Raw genomic sequence first — 16,251 nt, 5'->3', positions numbered from 1 at the left:
ACTGAGACTTCGGTAAGGTAAAGAAAATTCAGCTAGAGCAGGTGTAGAAATTCCCAAGGTAACCGTTTTTTGTTAGTAACATGATTCAGACATCAAAAGAAAGACTGCTTGTAGAGCAATATTGTTTTCAGTAAATCACCCAAATTAATTTTGGGTATTTTTGAGTAGCAAAGGCATTTCTCTTTCTATAGGCCTCTCCCTGTGATGTTTTGAAAGTTAGAAGTTTCATTTGTCCATTGAAAATTATTCTTAGTTTCAGTATGTTACCTTGGTGTTACATTAAATTCCAGAAAAAGGGAATATTATAGATTTAATTTGATCTGATACGTGTTTTTAAAGGAAGGAAGGTAATTTGTCAGTTTGCACCAACTTGAAATAGCAGTATTTTTCAAAATCTCAATAAACTTACGGAGGATGAGAAAAGTCTTAACCTGTCCACCCTCTATGAGAAAAAGTTCATGTAATAGCAAGAATATAGAACTGTATGTTCAGTATCTTGTGGCTCATTGAAGGAAGCTTTTTACACTCTGGCTTATGACTTCCATTCTAGAAAATGACAGACTGGAAATTGGAATTATTTAATTGTGTTGGAAAGATTTGTAAAGAAAAAAATTTTCTTAGACTTCAGAACACAAATGCAAAGGTTCTGCTATTCTGCATGTTCCCAGAAGAGGATCAGAGTGACCAGTTTGCAGTGGTATTAATAAAAGTTGGAGGTATTCAATGATTTGCAAAACAAGACCTAAAATAGACTGCCAAGCAATTAATAGCATGTCTGAATATCAACACACAGATTGCTGACTTTACTCAGTTGAGGATCCTCATCCTGAGAGACAGGGATCATTAGCTGAGTTGCAGCACAATGCAAACCCAAGTGTGTGGCTTCTGGACAGGGGTGGTAAGTCCAGAGGGCTCTGCACTGCCCGTGACCTGTTTGCAGTTAGCTCAAGGATATCTGCATCAACCCTCATACCATGGGGTAAACATTCCTGGGTGCTTACCAGGACTTTAGATGAGCAGTCTTGCTCATGTTTAAATACCCCAGACAGGCTGGAAAGGATGTGCCTCCTCTGACCGAGAATAAGTCAGTTATTGTGGCTGCAGTGTTTGTAGTTAGCCATTGAAGGAAAATGTGCAGTCATTCAGCCTGTGTTTTTATGACCCTCTTGTCTGGCAGATGACTAAATCTGTGGATTTTTCCCTGTAGCTGGACTAGTTTGTTTCAACACTTGGCAAAGCTATGGAAAGCAAACATAAGTCATGCAATGTTTGAAACTTCACCAATTCATAAATTTGCAAAGTGCCCACCAACAACTTTTCCAAAATCTTTGACTGAGAAATAAATCAAAGTCTCCTGATGAAAATGTTCTTTTGCTTGTTTGAAATAAAACAACACATAAGCATCAGACTGAACTGATGATAAACTGGAGATGACTGATTGACAAATTTACATATTTTTTTATAGAAGGTGAGAAAGTAAAAAAATGTTAAATAGACTAAACCACTAAAATGGAACAGGGACTCAGAGGACTGTGATTCCACTGCTGTCTCTAGCACTTGTTTTCTGGATAACTTCAGATTAAGTTGTTTTACTTTTGTTCTTAAGTTTTGTCAGTTTTCAAATGAAATATTAGTGCTGGTCTCCTCTGTAAGCTGATCTCCCTGCTTTGAGATTTGTCAATCAGCAGTAGTGTCTAGGATCTGAGAATCACAAAATGTAGAGGTTTGTTGTCTGCTAGCCAGTAGTTCATACCTCAGTCTGTATCTCCTTTGTAGTTGCTGGGCAGAGAAGTGTTTGCCAAGAATCTCCCAGGCCAGTGTGTCTTATCCTTTGTACCAGCAAGAGGAGCTAAAGCCTGCAGGCAGCCTGGTTTCTGATGGAGGTTAGTCATGCTTGTGCTGCCATGTTCTGGCAGGCTTCTCCCAGAGGAGGATGACTGTACATTATAGTCCATGAAGCTGAGAGATGGCTCTGCAAGCAGTGATGGCCACTTCAGCACTCGCCACACTCCTCATCTCCCCTTCCAAACCCCTGCACTCATGCAGTGTTACTGGGGAAATGATACCTAGCATGGATTTCTTATTACAGAGAGAGACCATGTTCATTTTTTAATCTCCTGATTAGTTTAAAGGCAGACCTGGAAGTCAGCTCTCCATTTCCAGTCCGTGAAGTCTCTGGTGCTCAGACAGCCCGTGACACAGAGGCTGGCGTGCCTGCAGTGGCCCCATGCAGAGGAATACCCAGAGCTGGATTAGCTTAGTTCTGTACCTGCAGTAAGAACTTCTGGCACAGTTCAGCTGATGTGCAAGAAGCCAGTGCCAGCCACTTCAGCATGGGGCTTCCTGACTTGGCTGCAATGCTGAGCAAATGCAGCTGTAACCCTTTTTCTGTGTGAGCATTTACCTGGAGCTACTGTGTGGAGGAAAGTAACCATTTGATAGATTGTGTTGAAGAGAAACCCAAGGGGATTTTATGAATCCCTTATCTACATTATCTTTGCCTCTCATTCTTCTGGATAAAGCAGAATAGCCTGCAGCTTTTGCCATAATTCATGCTTTCTTCTCTGTGACACAATTAGTCGTTTAACCTTTCCTGGCAGTTCTTTTGTGGTGGATGTAGCCAGGATATAAGGAAGATGAAAAGACATTTTGGGTGAACACATAGCTAGGTTAGTGACAAGGAAAAGACTTGAAGGATCTGATTAGGTTAAATAAAGAAGCAGTGGGTTTGGATTATCTCTTTGTTTTTCTTAGTTGCTGGTAAATTAAATTAGGCTTCTGGAATGGTTTGAGGTTTAGTTGCTAATTTGGGATGCATGAGTTCTAGAGATTTAGAAGGACATGGACAGTTCACATTTCCATCACATGTAAGCAATAGTTCTTTTTGTTGTGGTTATTCCTTGGTACTGAGAAACAGAAATGTGTTCCACTTGCAGATAGATCCAGAAAATAAAAGTAGGACAATCACTTACTGAAGTGCCAGTATTGTACTGGTCTTTTGCAGCAGAAATGTATGCACAAAACAACAATAAACCGAGAGATTGGCTCACATAAAAGTTACTCATCATATGAAGCTCCAGTGCCCAGCAAAAGTAAAAATACCTTAAGAAAGGCTTATTTTCACCTGAAGAAAATTACCTGTTCAGGATTTGAAATGTAAAGGAAATTTATTTGTACCAAGTTGCTTTTCTTTCTGAAAATCATTTTTCACCCTTTTTTTTTTCTTAATTTCAGTTCTTGAGTGATGTATCTGTATTTCCCACCCTCTCTGAGCACTCTCTTTATACTTTATGACAATGCACAAGCAGGCCTGCTGGACTGTTCCACTTTACAACTGGGGCTGCTTAAGAGAGACTAGTGCTTTCTTAAATGAGTGTAACAAATTTCCTTGAAAATATCATTAAAACTCCTAAAAAGGCAAAATAAGCAGACAGGATTATCAAAGAGAGGCTCATGGAATATGCTCCTTGATCTTTTGATGTCTGAATGAAATGCCTTGGCTCTGAGTAGAACGTATCCTCTATTAAATCCCGGTCACATTTGCTGGGGCAGCAGGGATCAATCCCTATAGACTCGTAACTATTTAAAGTTCATCAGTTTCCAGGCTGGACATCTGCACACACACTTGCTCCATGTCAGTACTCCTAAATGTTTTCTTTAAATTTTAATTGAAAAATTGATTGAAAATGAGGCTTACCTGACAGAATTTTCTATGGTTTCAAAGTGAGGAAGTATGGGGTTTCCCCTTAAAAACTAAGTAACTGTCTGAAAACCTGGAATTAATTTTGACCACATATGAGATAAGGTCCATTTCAGTATTTAGAACATAATGCACAGGAGGTAAAACCAAAACCTGTTTGGGTGAGTCATTACCATTCCTTCAAAAGAGATGTGTAGGGATCTAGAGTTAAGTTCTCACATGGATGCCAGTGTGGTTAGATATCAGAGTCAGAGCAGCATTGGAAGGTGCCATGCAGAGGTGACACAACATTGTGCCTTGGTCTCTCTAAGGATTCTGCATATTAGAAATGGATATAAGAAAAGAAAATGAGCCAACAGTACTCTTGTTACTTCTTATATTGGAATTCTCCTCTGTGACTAATTTAGAAATTATTTTACCTTTTCTCTTTAATGTGCTGAGACTTCATGAACTTCTGCCTCCAGCCTTCGTTAAGAGCCATTCCTTTCATATTAATGACACATGAGGTCATCAGATTCCTGAACTGAAGAGGCAAGGTGCTGGAATGCCACAGCGTCCACCTCAGAGCCTGCAGATACGAAGAGCACATTTGCCACGAGGCCAAATGGCACGGTGGCAAAGAGGAGTCTGCAGAGTTTGCACATGCAAGTCAGATAAAGAGAACGTGTGAGCTTTCCCAGCCTTCGTGGCTCAACCTTCCTGACAAAAGAATGCTTCATGTCATCCCATTAGTCCCTTCAAATATTCTGTCATTTGAGTGGGTAGGAGTTAATGTGCACACCAAATTAAAGAAAGGCATTTGTTAATGAGGGCTGATAGATAGAGGTGTGGATTTGATCCACTGATAAGGTTTTGTAGAGGTGACCTGCTCTGCTGCTAGATCATTTCTCTGTAGGTGTAGCTCATGTAGGACATGTTGGTCATGTCCTGTGCTGAGCCAACACAAGGGTGTGTACTACCAATATCTAGACACAGACCTCTGGAGCATATGCCTGACACACTGCCAGTATTGTTTAAAATTCATTATGTATGAGTCTAGGCAGAATTGGTATAACCATCTCTCTGGTCAACCCTTTTTGAAAAATACGTGTTCTTAGAACTTTCTTGCATTAAAAAAAGAAGTTCTTAATTTATAAAGTGCTAGTGCTGGTGATAACACCAAAATTCAGAAATCATGGACTCAGTACATTTTCCTCCACATTATGTCCCCCCCTCATATCAAAAGGTTGCAAATCACAAAATTTTAGGTTATAAGAATTGATTTTTAGTTCCTTTAATCAGCAGTTTCTGGCCTTCAGGTTGTTCACCAGTGTCTTCATAACAATGGCAGTTTTAATTGTCCTTTAAAACAAGCTGTACCACAACCTCTTGATTCTATGATGTCTGGTTTCCTACAAATCTGTGTTTCATGACTGAATTCTCTGTTGTCTAATAAGATGCAGGTTCAAAGTGAAGTTTTTCCCATGATTGTGCCTTTCTAAATATTTTCCTCTTGTTAGATTCCCTGGTATCTAGTAACGATCGAGATTAGATCCAGTCTCTCCCACTGTGAAAGGACTAATAGGCTCTCCAGCTGCATCCACCTGACAAATATTGTTTGCCCTCAGAAGAGCTGCCAAGGACAGAAACCCTGGACCACAGCATAGCCTCATTTGTTCAACTTGTCTTTCAGGTGGCAAAAAGTTCATCTGCATGATTAAAAAGTCAAGAGCTTTAAAACCAGTGCAACAGAAATTTCCCTTACAGATGAAAGCAAGTCTTGTGAAAGGAAGGTTATATTTTCAAATTTGATATGAACCATGCTATATTTATGTCTCTTGAGCCCTACTTTGAGTATTTTTTCACAAGCTACTGCATCAAGAAGGGCGCACTTAAATGCAGTTGATGTGTTTGAGTGAGATAAGGTTTGCAGGATTTTCAATCTTTTTAATCTCATCAGGTGTTTCCTCTCTTTAGGATTTGAAGTTTCTTATACCATAGCCAGTTTAGCCCACAAGGCATCATTCCCAAAGCATTCCCAATAGAATGATAAAGGCGGTTCTTCCTCTGTACACACAGATTACAGTCTTTTCACAGTACATCATTATCCATCTGAATCCAAGGAAAAACTGTCATATAAAGTAGCACTCCATTCATTGAACCAGTATGGGGAGAGCCCTTTACCAAAGGGTCATTGTGGGTCCGGCCTTGCTCTGGTGCTGTATGATAAGGACCAGAGTAAATTAAATCTCCTGTGACTCAGCTGCAGTCAGAGGAAAATTTCTTGCCTAGTTGCTACTACAGCATATGGATTTGTCTCTGAGTACACAGATGTGCAGTTAAGTATGCAGAGAGTCCCACTGAGGGGAATGAGCCTGGTATTTTGCAACAGGCTGTTGTGGCTGTTTCAGGGGTACCTGAAGCCTCCAGAAGGAAAAGGAATTAGCTGGGTACAGTGGAAATTCCTGCAAATGGGTCAAAGAGTAGTGCTGTTAAAAGCCAGAAAGCAGGTGCACACAATGTCCTTTTTGAGTGGACAAACGGTGTCAATAGGCAGTCAAACCAGAGCAGCTCCACTGCTCATTAATTCTGTCTCTCGTTCCACCATTTCCTGTTCATTAACTCCCTCCTGCATTTCCCCTCTCTGCCGGAGCACATTACTCAGACTCAATCATTGTCTCCAAAAGGGGAAGGGTGTTGAAAGAAAAGGCCAGAGCAAGGCCCTGCATTCCCCACCTCTCCCAAACTAGCTTTTCTGCTAGAAACCAATCAAGCATTTTACACTTCCTTGGAAAGATAAGTGTAATTCAGGCTTAAGGAAGGTATGTGCCCTCCAGGTAGGATTTACCTTTGTGCTGCTTATTCTGTCAAGAAAACTTGTTTTGTTCTGAAAGGACTGTCTTACCCACCTCTAAATCTCACCCGTGCTCTAAATCCTTCAGGAAGAAATACACACAAGAGTCTGGCTTTGTTTTAACTGGCTTTTCTAAGGAGGGCAATTTGTTTCTTCTTGCCTTTTTTTACGTTTTGATATATTTTAAGTGGGACTGCTGTGCTTGTCTGAGTGTAGTGGCATCTATAGCTTCATAGATGAACTCTATGGACCCGCACACAGATAAATTGTATATTTGTTCTCTGAGAATGGCAGCAAATACCTCCTGTTGATAGGTATCCATTGGCTTACCATGGTCCTTGTTTTTCAATGCTGGACCAGAGGAGTGTCGTCTCTGGTCCCAGGCCCTGTCCAGTAGAACCTTCTCCTACACCACTCCTCAGAAGAGAGTCAAGTATAGCGAGTCTCTGCAGAGATACCAAAGCTCTGTGCAGGGGCAGAAGGGTCTGTGGGCTGGAGAGCTCACATGCTTTGGCCACACAGCACTGTGTCTTCTGGGGTGATACGGAGCTGCCAGAGAATACGGTCTGCAGCATAGCTTTTTTTATCCATTGTACTGACAGGCACCAGCAGTGGCAATGTTTTGTTAATTATTTCATCTCACTTATCCCAGTCAGTGACTACTGGACTTTTGCTACTGAGTGTTGCAGTGGGGATACTGCAACATGCATATATCAAACCAGGAGTCCCGTGGAAAGGAAATATATAGGACAGACAGATTCTTGCTAGCTGTTTCAGAGATGTTTATTTCTCCAGCCGCATGGCCGGGGCTCTGCCCAGGAACTGTTCCAGTCACGGGACCAAGGGTCCTTCTGCCCGCGCAGGGGAACACAAACCAACCAATGGGAACGAGGCTGAGCAGGGGCAGGGAAACCCCGTGTCTGGGCCCTCAGGGCCCCTCTGCCAGGGCTACATGGCAGGGGAGGGACCCCAACACCTCACCCGTTTTATTTTAATAAAAGGAGAATGAAAACAACTGGATAAACATAACAAGAACAGTTTCAAAACAAGCCACGCTCATGAGTCTTTAAATGTCCAGACAGATTCTGTGGAACATCTTAGGGCTGACAGAAGGGAGACAGAACTCTCTGAGCATGCTTTGTGGGGAAACTGAGGCAGGAGAGGGTTTAATTTCTTCCCTCCCCCTTTTCATCCCCCACTCGGCATTGGAAAGGGATTTTTGGGGAAACAATTGGCAAAAGCATGGTTTTGTGAGGGAAACCATGGATGAAAAAACGCATTGGGAATACACTGGGGGTAATAGGACATAGGGTAAAAGGGAAAGGTGGGATTAGGAACTGAGTGCCACTGCAAGGGCTGGAACTGTGGAACCATAGTCAGACTCCCAGTTCAAGCCAGCTCTGGTGTGTCCCTGAGGGATGCAAGTGTGAAGCCAGTCTGATGAACCACACAGCCCAGAGTTCTGCCCACATGTTCTTAGGCTGACATGTCAGGCTTGGACCTTTCACGCAGAAATGCTGTCCATGGTTTGGGATGGTTTGATACAGTTCTGCCACAAGGCACTGATTCAAAATAAGCTCTCCATTAACAGCCCCTGTGACGTGTGCCTGTAGCTGTAAACACCTTGGTGTAGTTGCATGACCCTTTCATGTCAGCTTTGCAGGAATGCCCTCAAAGCCAGGCAGAAGTGATACAAGCAGCAAGGAGAAAACGGACGCTTTTCACACATTCAAGCAGTTTCTTAGGTTAAGCAGTGTTCCCAAATCTTTCTTTGGCGGTTCACTTTCAGCTTTATTCCAGGTGGCTCCTGCCTGCCCAGTTCCTCACAGTTGAGTAGCTGTGGGGTGAGCACTGTGGTGAGGAGCACCCCCAGCATTTTCATTCAGTGCTCACTTTCAAAACATATGGGGATGTATGGGGGTGAAGAACAAAACCAAAAAAAGCCGACACGCGTTATTTAGGACAAACAGACTTGATTATGGATCCTGAAGGTGCTATAAAACTGATGGATTACAGGTTCAGCATTTCTGGGATTTGAGCTGTCTGGCTTCCACTATGCTTTCATTGTATCAGCTCCCCCCTCTTTCCTTGCTTTTTGCTGGAAGCCTTGCACTGGAACACAAGTGAAGTGAAGCAGGCCCTAACTAGACCAAACAGCTGCCTTTTGTTGCTACTGTGGAAACAGCTGTAAGGGGTAATATAATCACTCTTCTGTGGCCAGTCAGCTGCATATCATAAGTACCTTTCTCAGATTCAGGGGACCCGGAGGCAGCTCCTGTGGTGATGTAAATGCTAATTGGGCCCACAACAGGCTATTTTGTGCCCCATTTGACATGCTAAGCACTTGTTCTGTCCCATGAGCATGAAGTTGACTGAACAGATATTCTTTGCCGCTTTTATTACAATCAGACTCATGTGTCATTCATGTGCAGGAGAGGTCTTTGCACTGGTTCCTGTTAAGTGGAAGGAATGGTTTCTGCACTTTTTGATATGTTTCTCGGCTTTCATTCAATAAAACTTTTCTGCATTATCAGTCAGTTCAGACTTGGAGTACTCACATTTCGGGTGCTGGATTTTTTTTTCCTTTCCTTTTTTACAAATAAGCAAGTTCTGATTGGGTGTTGGGGGTTTTTACAAAAATCAAACTCACCTGGGCTCACACCAGTTTTGTGTTTTTCTGTCTGAGATGATTGATTTAAAAGCAGGTTTGATGGGAAAATATAGAATAAGTCATAGGAGAAATCATAGGAAGAAAAATTTAAGAGTTTATCATCGCAAGTCCTAGATTTTAATGGGCAGGGCACTATTTGAGTGTACTTGTAGTGAGGCTGGGGGTTGTTGTTCTTAGAAACGTGTCGCAATGACCACCACTGACCACTGCCCAGGCTAGCCCCTGCGGTGTGCGACAGGAGTGAGGAGCAGCTGGAGGCTCTCGGCTTTAAAGCTGCTCCTCAGGAGCTCAGCTCTGCCCAGGGGAGCTGAAGCTCCAGGCACAGCGGCTGTCAGCAGTCCCGACGAGGGAGAGGATAAAAAGTAGCAAGGAGGCTTCCCACACGGTATAATCCAAGTTTATTGGAGGGAACTCCGAGGAGACAGGCCTGGAGCAGCTCCAGGGAACGTCTTATAAAGGGAGGTGTTACAATGGGGATGGCTTAACTGGGGACCAATAGAAATCTCTAAGGGAGGGATATGGACGAGGATAGACATTTCCTTGGGCCAATAGCCCCAAGGGGAGGAGGGAAAGGGATCACATGCCCCAATGGGGCATCGAGGTTTAGGGGATTTCCAAAGGGGGAGGTATCTAGAGGGGTAGGGTCTCGGGGGATTGATAGGGACCATAAAGGGTAAACTGGGAGGTTTCAGATGATGGACACTGGACCTTCAGGAACAACAGGAGGGGTTTGGGTGATTGATAGGGAAAGAGCTAGAACAAGGGGAGGAGAACAACCATGTAGGGAGCACCGGGGGAGAGGCTTGGGTCTGGGGCAAACCAACTGGGAATAGGAGTGGGGAAGGTAGGGATGAACCACTGGGGTACAGAAAACTTATATAAAAACACAATAAAGGTATCGCATCACCACAGAAACAAACACAGGAGTGTGTAAATACTGAAAACAGCTGAGCAGCAGAATTTAGAAAGTGCTCTGGGAACAGTGTGCCTGAGCTCTAGATGCTGATTTTAATGTGTCCTTGGTCACAACAGTTAGCTTATTTGAACTTCAGTTTTCCCCTGTCAAGTCAACTCACTACGCTATTAAAGTACTTTAAAGCCTCACCTCGGACAGGGTTGTAGCTAGTCAGAAACTGGATATACTGAGTCTCCAAATATCCTTTGCAGCTCTTATGAGATAGCATTTGTTCTGCTGAGGTGCAGTATTACAGTATTTCCCTGGCCAAATACTGTGTTGCATGTAGTCAGTCTGTATCAGAACATTGAACAAGAGATCACAGAAGGCGAGTGTTCATTGGTTTGGCACAGGAGAGCATGTAACATGCCAGCTGCAAGTATGGGTACAGTAGAAGGTGGATTGGATTGAGGAGATCCATTATTGATCAGATATGGGAGGAGTGGCATTAAGTATCTGCTCAGAAAAAAAAAAAAAAACAGGGAATAAATGTGGAAAACTAATTTAGAAACAAACAAACAAGCCCCGGTTGCTACCTGTGTAAGTTTCTATGCTGGAAGTCTTGAGTTACACTTCATTTACTCTGCATTTTTATTTCACAGGTTCAGGTTCAGCGGTCGTATTCTTGGCCTTGCTCTCATTCATCAGTACCTTCTTGATGCTTTCTTCACAAGGCCGTTCTACAAAGCACTACTAAGGCTGTGAGTATAACCATGCAACTGTGCAGAAACTGTGATCCCACAGTGAGTCCTGCAGAGACACAGACCCTCAGGGAGTTGCTTTGAGTACATTGACCTTCAAGTTCTTTCTGCTGTTGGTTTGTTTGTCTGTGATAGAAAATGAACACATTTTAATTTTTCTTTGCTTTCTCCAAGAATTTACCATTCATAAATACTATGTTGACAAAAATATATAGGTATGACATTTAGAAACACACATTAGAAAGTACTGACACACAATTCAAGAGTTTGCTACTGATGAAGAGTTATGAAGATTCAACCTAGTGGAAGACTGAAAAACATCTTTGATGGAATGAAAAATAGTAACAAAAGAAGGGGGGAGGTTATATCAAGCAAAAAGTACATAATTTGTCATGCCTCACTGGTGGAGTAGGTTTTCATTCTAAAACACAACTTGGGTTAATTAATAATGTTAATGTAGATATAACCAATGAATGGTTTTTTTGGTCTTCTCCTGTCTTTTATTTTAGTAAGCATAAGCTACCAATAATGCATTACTTTCAGTTTGACATTTATAACAGTAATTTGGATTGACAATCAGTCTCTTTTTAATTAATAGACTGAAGTAAGACAAGGTACATAAAATTTGCAACAATAAAAAAAGCCGTAAGTATTAACTCAAGACTGCAATTAAATGCTAAAGAGCAGAATAAAGCTTAGCTGAAATAGTTTATCAATTAAGATGATTCAAAATAAGCAAAGATACCTGTCTTAACAGTCCTTTAAATTCTTTATCATGTTAGTTTTTTTAAACTATGATTATTGCTGGGGCACAAACACTTATATCTCTATTGTACCTGACCTAGTCTGAAAATAGGCTGAAACGTAGGATTCTCCCTGCATCCTTATTGCCCCTTTAGGGAATTTGAAACCAGGTTGCTCATAGTATTCACTTGTCCTTTCAGCAGACAAGGATGGCTCCTTATTAGCAGAAATTTAGGCTGCCTGGTCTGCCAGTCCTGTCTCAGTCCTGTGTGCTCACCTGGCAGATGATAGGTAATGGAAGCAGCCAGGCACAGCATGGTGGGGTTGAAGGGGCACGTGTGCTGTGACGTGCAGGGCATCCAGAAAATCCACATAAAATCAAGCCCCGGGGGTGTCCTCTGACTGCAATAATGCAGGCAGCCAACAGATTTGGCCTTGAGCCCAGCTATGCAAAGCAAACAGTTACAGAACCGCTTCAAGAGGGTCTGTGAAACAGGCTTTGATGTTAGCGAAACTAAATGAACTTCAGTTTTATGATGGATCTTCAGTAAATTTGTTCACATGCTTAGTAGGAAATCATCCTGCCAGTAGTCACAGGGTCATACCTTTTTTCTTGTCTCACAATCAGGCCATGTGATTTAAGCGACTTAGAGTACCTGGATGAAGAGTTCCATCAGAGCTTGCAGTGGATGAAGGATAATAATATCACAGATATCCTGGATCTAACCTTCACAGTGAATGAGGAGGTGTTTGGACAGGTGAGCACAGCTATGCAAAACATCTGAAAAGCAAATTTGAAGCTGACAAAGTTGAGCATGATGAACATCTTTCTGTCAGAACAGATCCTTTAGCTTTCAATAACATTTTTTCTCCTACCTTCTGTTTCTTTCAAGCCACCTGTTCCAAGGCAGATGTTTATTCTTAAGGTGTATAATATACAATACCAGCCCCCCTAGAGGCCTATTGAGCCACACACTGATGAGCATGAGGAATTCTCTGGAGTGCAGCTCTTCTCTCCAGGGTGTAGTTCACACAGATGTGGCATTTGGGAAATGCAAGCAATGTAACTTAAAGCTGATGTGACTGAAAGGATGGGTTAGGAGGGATAAAAAACATTCAACAGGTGGTGTAGGACCTGGCAACCCTCACCAATATTTTGTCTCATATCTCCCTGTTAGTTTCTATGTCTCTTACTTACCTTGCCCCTACTTAACAACTTGATATATACATCCATTTATTGTGCTTTCTACAGCTCAGCTCTGCCTTAGACAATTCTCTGTAACCTGGCTGAACTGGGTCACTATAGCCTTAAGTAGAGCACAACACTGGCTTAAGTGCAGTCTGGAAACCAGAATAAGTGTCTCCTGTGGGATTCTTTGGGTTGAACTGAAGCCCTGGTGCTCTTTGCTGTTGCAAATCATTCTGGATTATAACTGTCTCGGGAAAGCCCTGGAGGGATTCAAAGCAATATTCAGACCATGATTAAGGATCTCCAAGGAGATACTGAAAATTAGAGAGGCTGAAGAACCAAGCTCACCAAACACTACAGGGGATGGAGATAACTTGTAAGGAACAGACACAAAATGTCAAAGGGAGCAGAGAGATCACGTGGAATATACAGAGAATGGCTCTCAGCACTTGACAATAAAGTTTCCAGGAGGGGTTTGCACAAACCTGGGGTAGTTCTGTGAACTAGGGAAAAGTTAGACTAGTTTCTGAGGGGAGGAATTCCAGCCCTGTGAGTTAAAGGGTTGCTCAGCTATGAGCTTGAAAGTAACAGAAAGCAAGCAAGGCTTCAGGCGGTATATTAAAACTGAATTTAGCCTGCATATATCAAAAGGTTACAAAGGATAAGCAGAGTTAAGGGTAGATGAAAAGGATGAGGCAGAAGAATTGAAGTGGGAAACCCCTGTAGGAACCATAACACTGTTTTTCCGCAGACTCAAATGCAGGAGTTTTTCATGGACTTGGAACTGACAGCTTGCATGACATTGAATTGACAGTACAGTGGTTTCCCTGGAAGGTATGGCTACATAAAAATAATACACAAAGGCAGACAGAAACATACAGACATATTCACAAAGGCAGATGAGAAAAATTTGTATTTACAAGGGAAGACTACAAAGTTGAACAAGAACTGAGTTGCTCTGATGCATCTGAGAGTTACATTTGGCACGCTAGTTATTTGTTATACTCTCCTCAAAGGAAAGAGAAAAACAGTTACATAGGAGTCTGTTGTGGAAGATAAGAGTTGGCTCCAAAGAGAATAGAAAAAAATCACAATCTGTTGTAGATACTGTTGTATGAAAGCAAAAGAACACTAAAAGCCAGATTTTGAGGCTGTTGTCTAGTACATTATTTCCTATGTACTGGACACTAACCTTGCTAGAGCTAATGATGGAGGGAAAAGTTGCTTCTCACTGTGAATTACAACCGTCAGAATCCAAGAGTCCTAAGTGAAAGTAAGATTTCCCTCCTGAAATTTGCTAAGTGCTGAGAGCAAAATAACAAAGAAATTGCTGTCACATTTTATGCTCACAAATGGATCCTAGTTGGAAATTCTTCCATGCCAGGAGTATCTGACCACTTAAATGCCATCTGAGCATTGCTTTGCTTGGTGCACATGCAAGTGTAGATCACAGTGGGAGCTCTGCTAATATTTGGGAAGCTGGATTTCAAGGGCTGGGTAAAGGAAACAAGAAATATACTGACTCCTTGAGAAGCTGTATAGTAGATGGTTACAGCCCTTTTGTCCTGCTTCCACAATGACTTTATTATGGACCAGTCACTGCTGCTTTCATATTTTCTTTCTTGTTTCATCTCTGATGTGTATTGAACTTCTAAGGCTTTCAGGCCAAATCCTCTTTCTGGTACTTTCTTAATTAGAATTTACTCCAGATCAGTTCCAGCCTTCTTGCACATTGGAACCTGGAGCACTCCCATAACAGCAGTGACAAAATGTCAAATTGAGCATTACACATTTTTACTGGTGGGGACTCAATGACAATTTGAGAATTTCACTTATAAGACAGAAACCTGTCAGTTGCTCAAGACCCAAAGTACTTTCTCGTGCTTTTACCCGGTAGAAAATGTTCTTCCAGGCCTTACTCTGAGCTCTCTTTCTGGGCACAGCCTGTCTCTGAGCCTTGGCAATTGTTCCCATCAGGTAAAAGGAACGAGCTAGATTGGTTGAAATGTCTTCTTGCTACTCTGAAACCTGATTCTGAATTGTAGCTCACAGCTGTGATTAATGCCTCTAAGATAGAGGGCCCAAAATAGGGACACATTACTATTAATTGCTAGGCTCCAATTATAGATAACTAATAGTATTTGAATTTATATGGATAATGAGAAGTTGAAAAAATCAATAGTTTCCTAGATGTTTGTGGGAAGTCTTGAAAGAGACTTTGAACATCTAGACTTATGGTCATGCTTAAAGCTAGACAACAATTAGTCTTTGGTTTTGCAGATGTATCTTAATGCCTTGCAGCCTTGAAGAATACAGCATGGCAGCTGGACCAGAACCTTGCTTTCTGGACAATGCAGCATTGCTTGTATAATGGTGATGCAATGATTAATGTTTGAGAATTTAACCTGAACCAGCTAAGAATTCCTAACTCCTTCCATCCAGCTTTACCTGTTTTTGCTGTTTCTCAACAAAGCTACAGATTAGATGACTCAGTCAATATTTCTTAATTCATAATATTGCAATAGGTCCCTGAAGTAAAGTGACCTACATACTGCCTATGCTGTGTCCTGTCTGTTGGGCTAATAAATAGATAATAATATAAATAATACTGGTAATGAATATCTATTCATACAGTTCATTTACTGTTGGTGGTGGACATTATTGCTATAGCAGCAGAAAACTGAAGAGGAGATCAAAATACTCTTCTTTTTAAATCCACTAAATTGAATGTGAAAATAATTGCAAGACAAATACAATTTTCTGTCACATGGGAGGAGGAGTATGTGCTTGCTGGGTAGGATCCAGACTGATTCCTTCAGTCGCTTCTCAATCTCAAGCCTTAGTAACCCAAGCCAACTAAATTAACTATTAAAATGCAAAGAAATGCTGCAGCTCTTGCTTAAAATAAAGTTATTTACAGTACAAACTCTTCTCAGGTTTAGATGGCTGATACAAAACTCTGAATCCCTCAGTGACTATTTGTTACCTGTGCAAGGTAGCTGTACGGGTCTTGTTTTAGGTAGTGTATTTGGAGTATTCATTTTATGATACTTTCTTTAGCTGTTGGCATTTCCGAGTAAACACTTTTACTAGCGGTTGGGGAAGGGTAACACTTGTTGCCTAAGAGACAAGTAGATATCCCTTCCAGTTGGCAGTTCCCAAAAAGCAGTCTGCCTATTCCAATGCTGTGATTGTCTCTCCATCCTGTTGTTTCCTGTACTATTGCTTGGATAATCTCGTGTTTGAAACACAACATGATCCATACGTTGCTACACCACTGTGTATCTTTGTTCTGTAGGTGACTGAAAGAGAGTTGAAATCTGGAGGGGCAAATACAGCAGTGACAGAAAAGAACAAAAAAGAGTACATTGAGAGAATGGTTAAGTGGCGAGTGGAAAGAGGAGTGGTACAGCAAACAGAGGCCCTGGTCCGTGGCTTCTACGAAGTGAGTAACAAAG

At 41.8% G+C, this 16,251-nt stretch overlaps 1 protein-coding gene across 1 annotated transcript in view; it reads left to right on the top strand.

Annotated features, from left to right (window-relative positions):
- The window catches only part of HECW1 (HECT, C2 and WW domain containing E3 ubiquitin protein ligase 1), a gene marked incomplete at both ends in the record, with an annotated part of 181,265 nt that overhangs the window by 155,257 nt on the left and 9,757 nt on the right, over positions 1-16,251 (top strand). Inside the window, 3 exons of the mRNA XM_082278039.1 lie at positions 10,762-10,860; positions 12,233-12,362; positions 16,092-16,238. Of these exons, the coding sequence (XP_082134165.1) occupies positions 10,762-10,860; positions 12,233-12,362; positions 16,092-16,238 (376 nt within the window). The remainder of the gene's footprint in view (positions 1-10,761; positions 10,861-12,232; positions 12,363-16,091; positions 16,239-16,251) is intronic.

This window comes from Coloeus monedula, assembly GCF_965178545.1.
Source record: "Coloeus monedula genome assembly, chromosome: 1".
NCBI classification, from domain to species: Eukaryota; Metazoa; Chordata; class Aves; order Passeriformes; family Corvidae; genus Coloeus; species Coloeus monedula.
The sequence above is the reverse complement of the archived record's forward strand: the minus strand, read 5'-3'. Positions and strand labels throughout refer to the sequence as shown.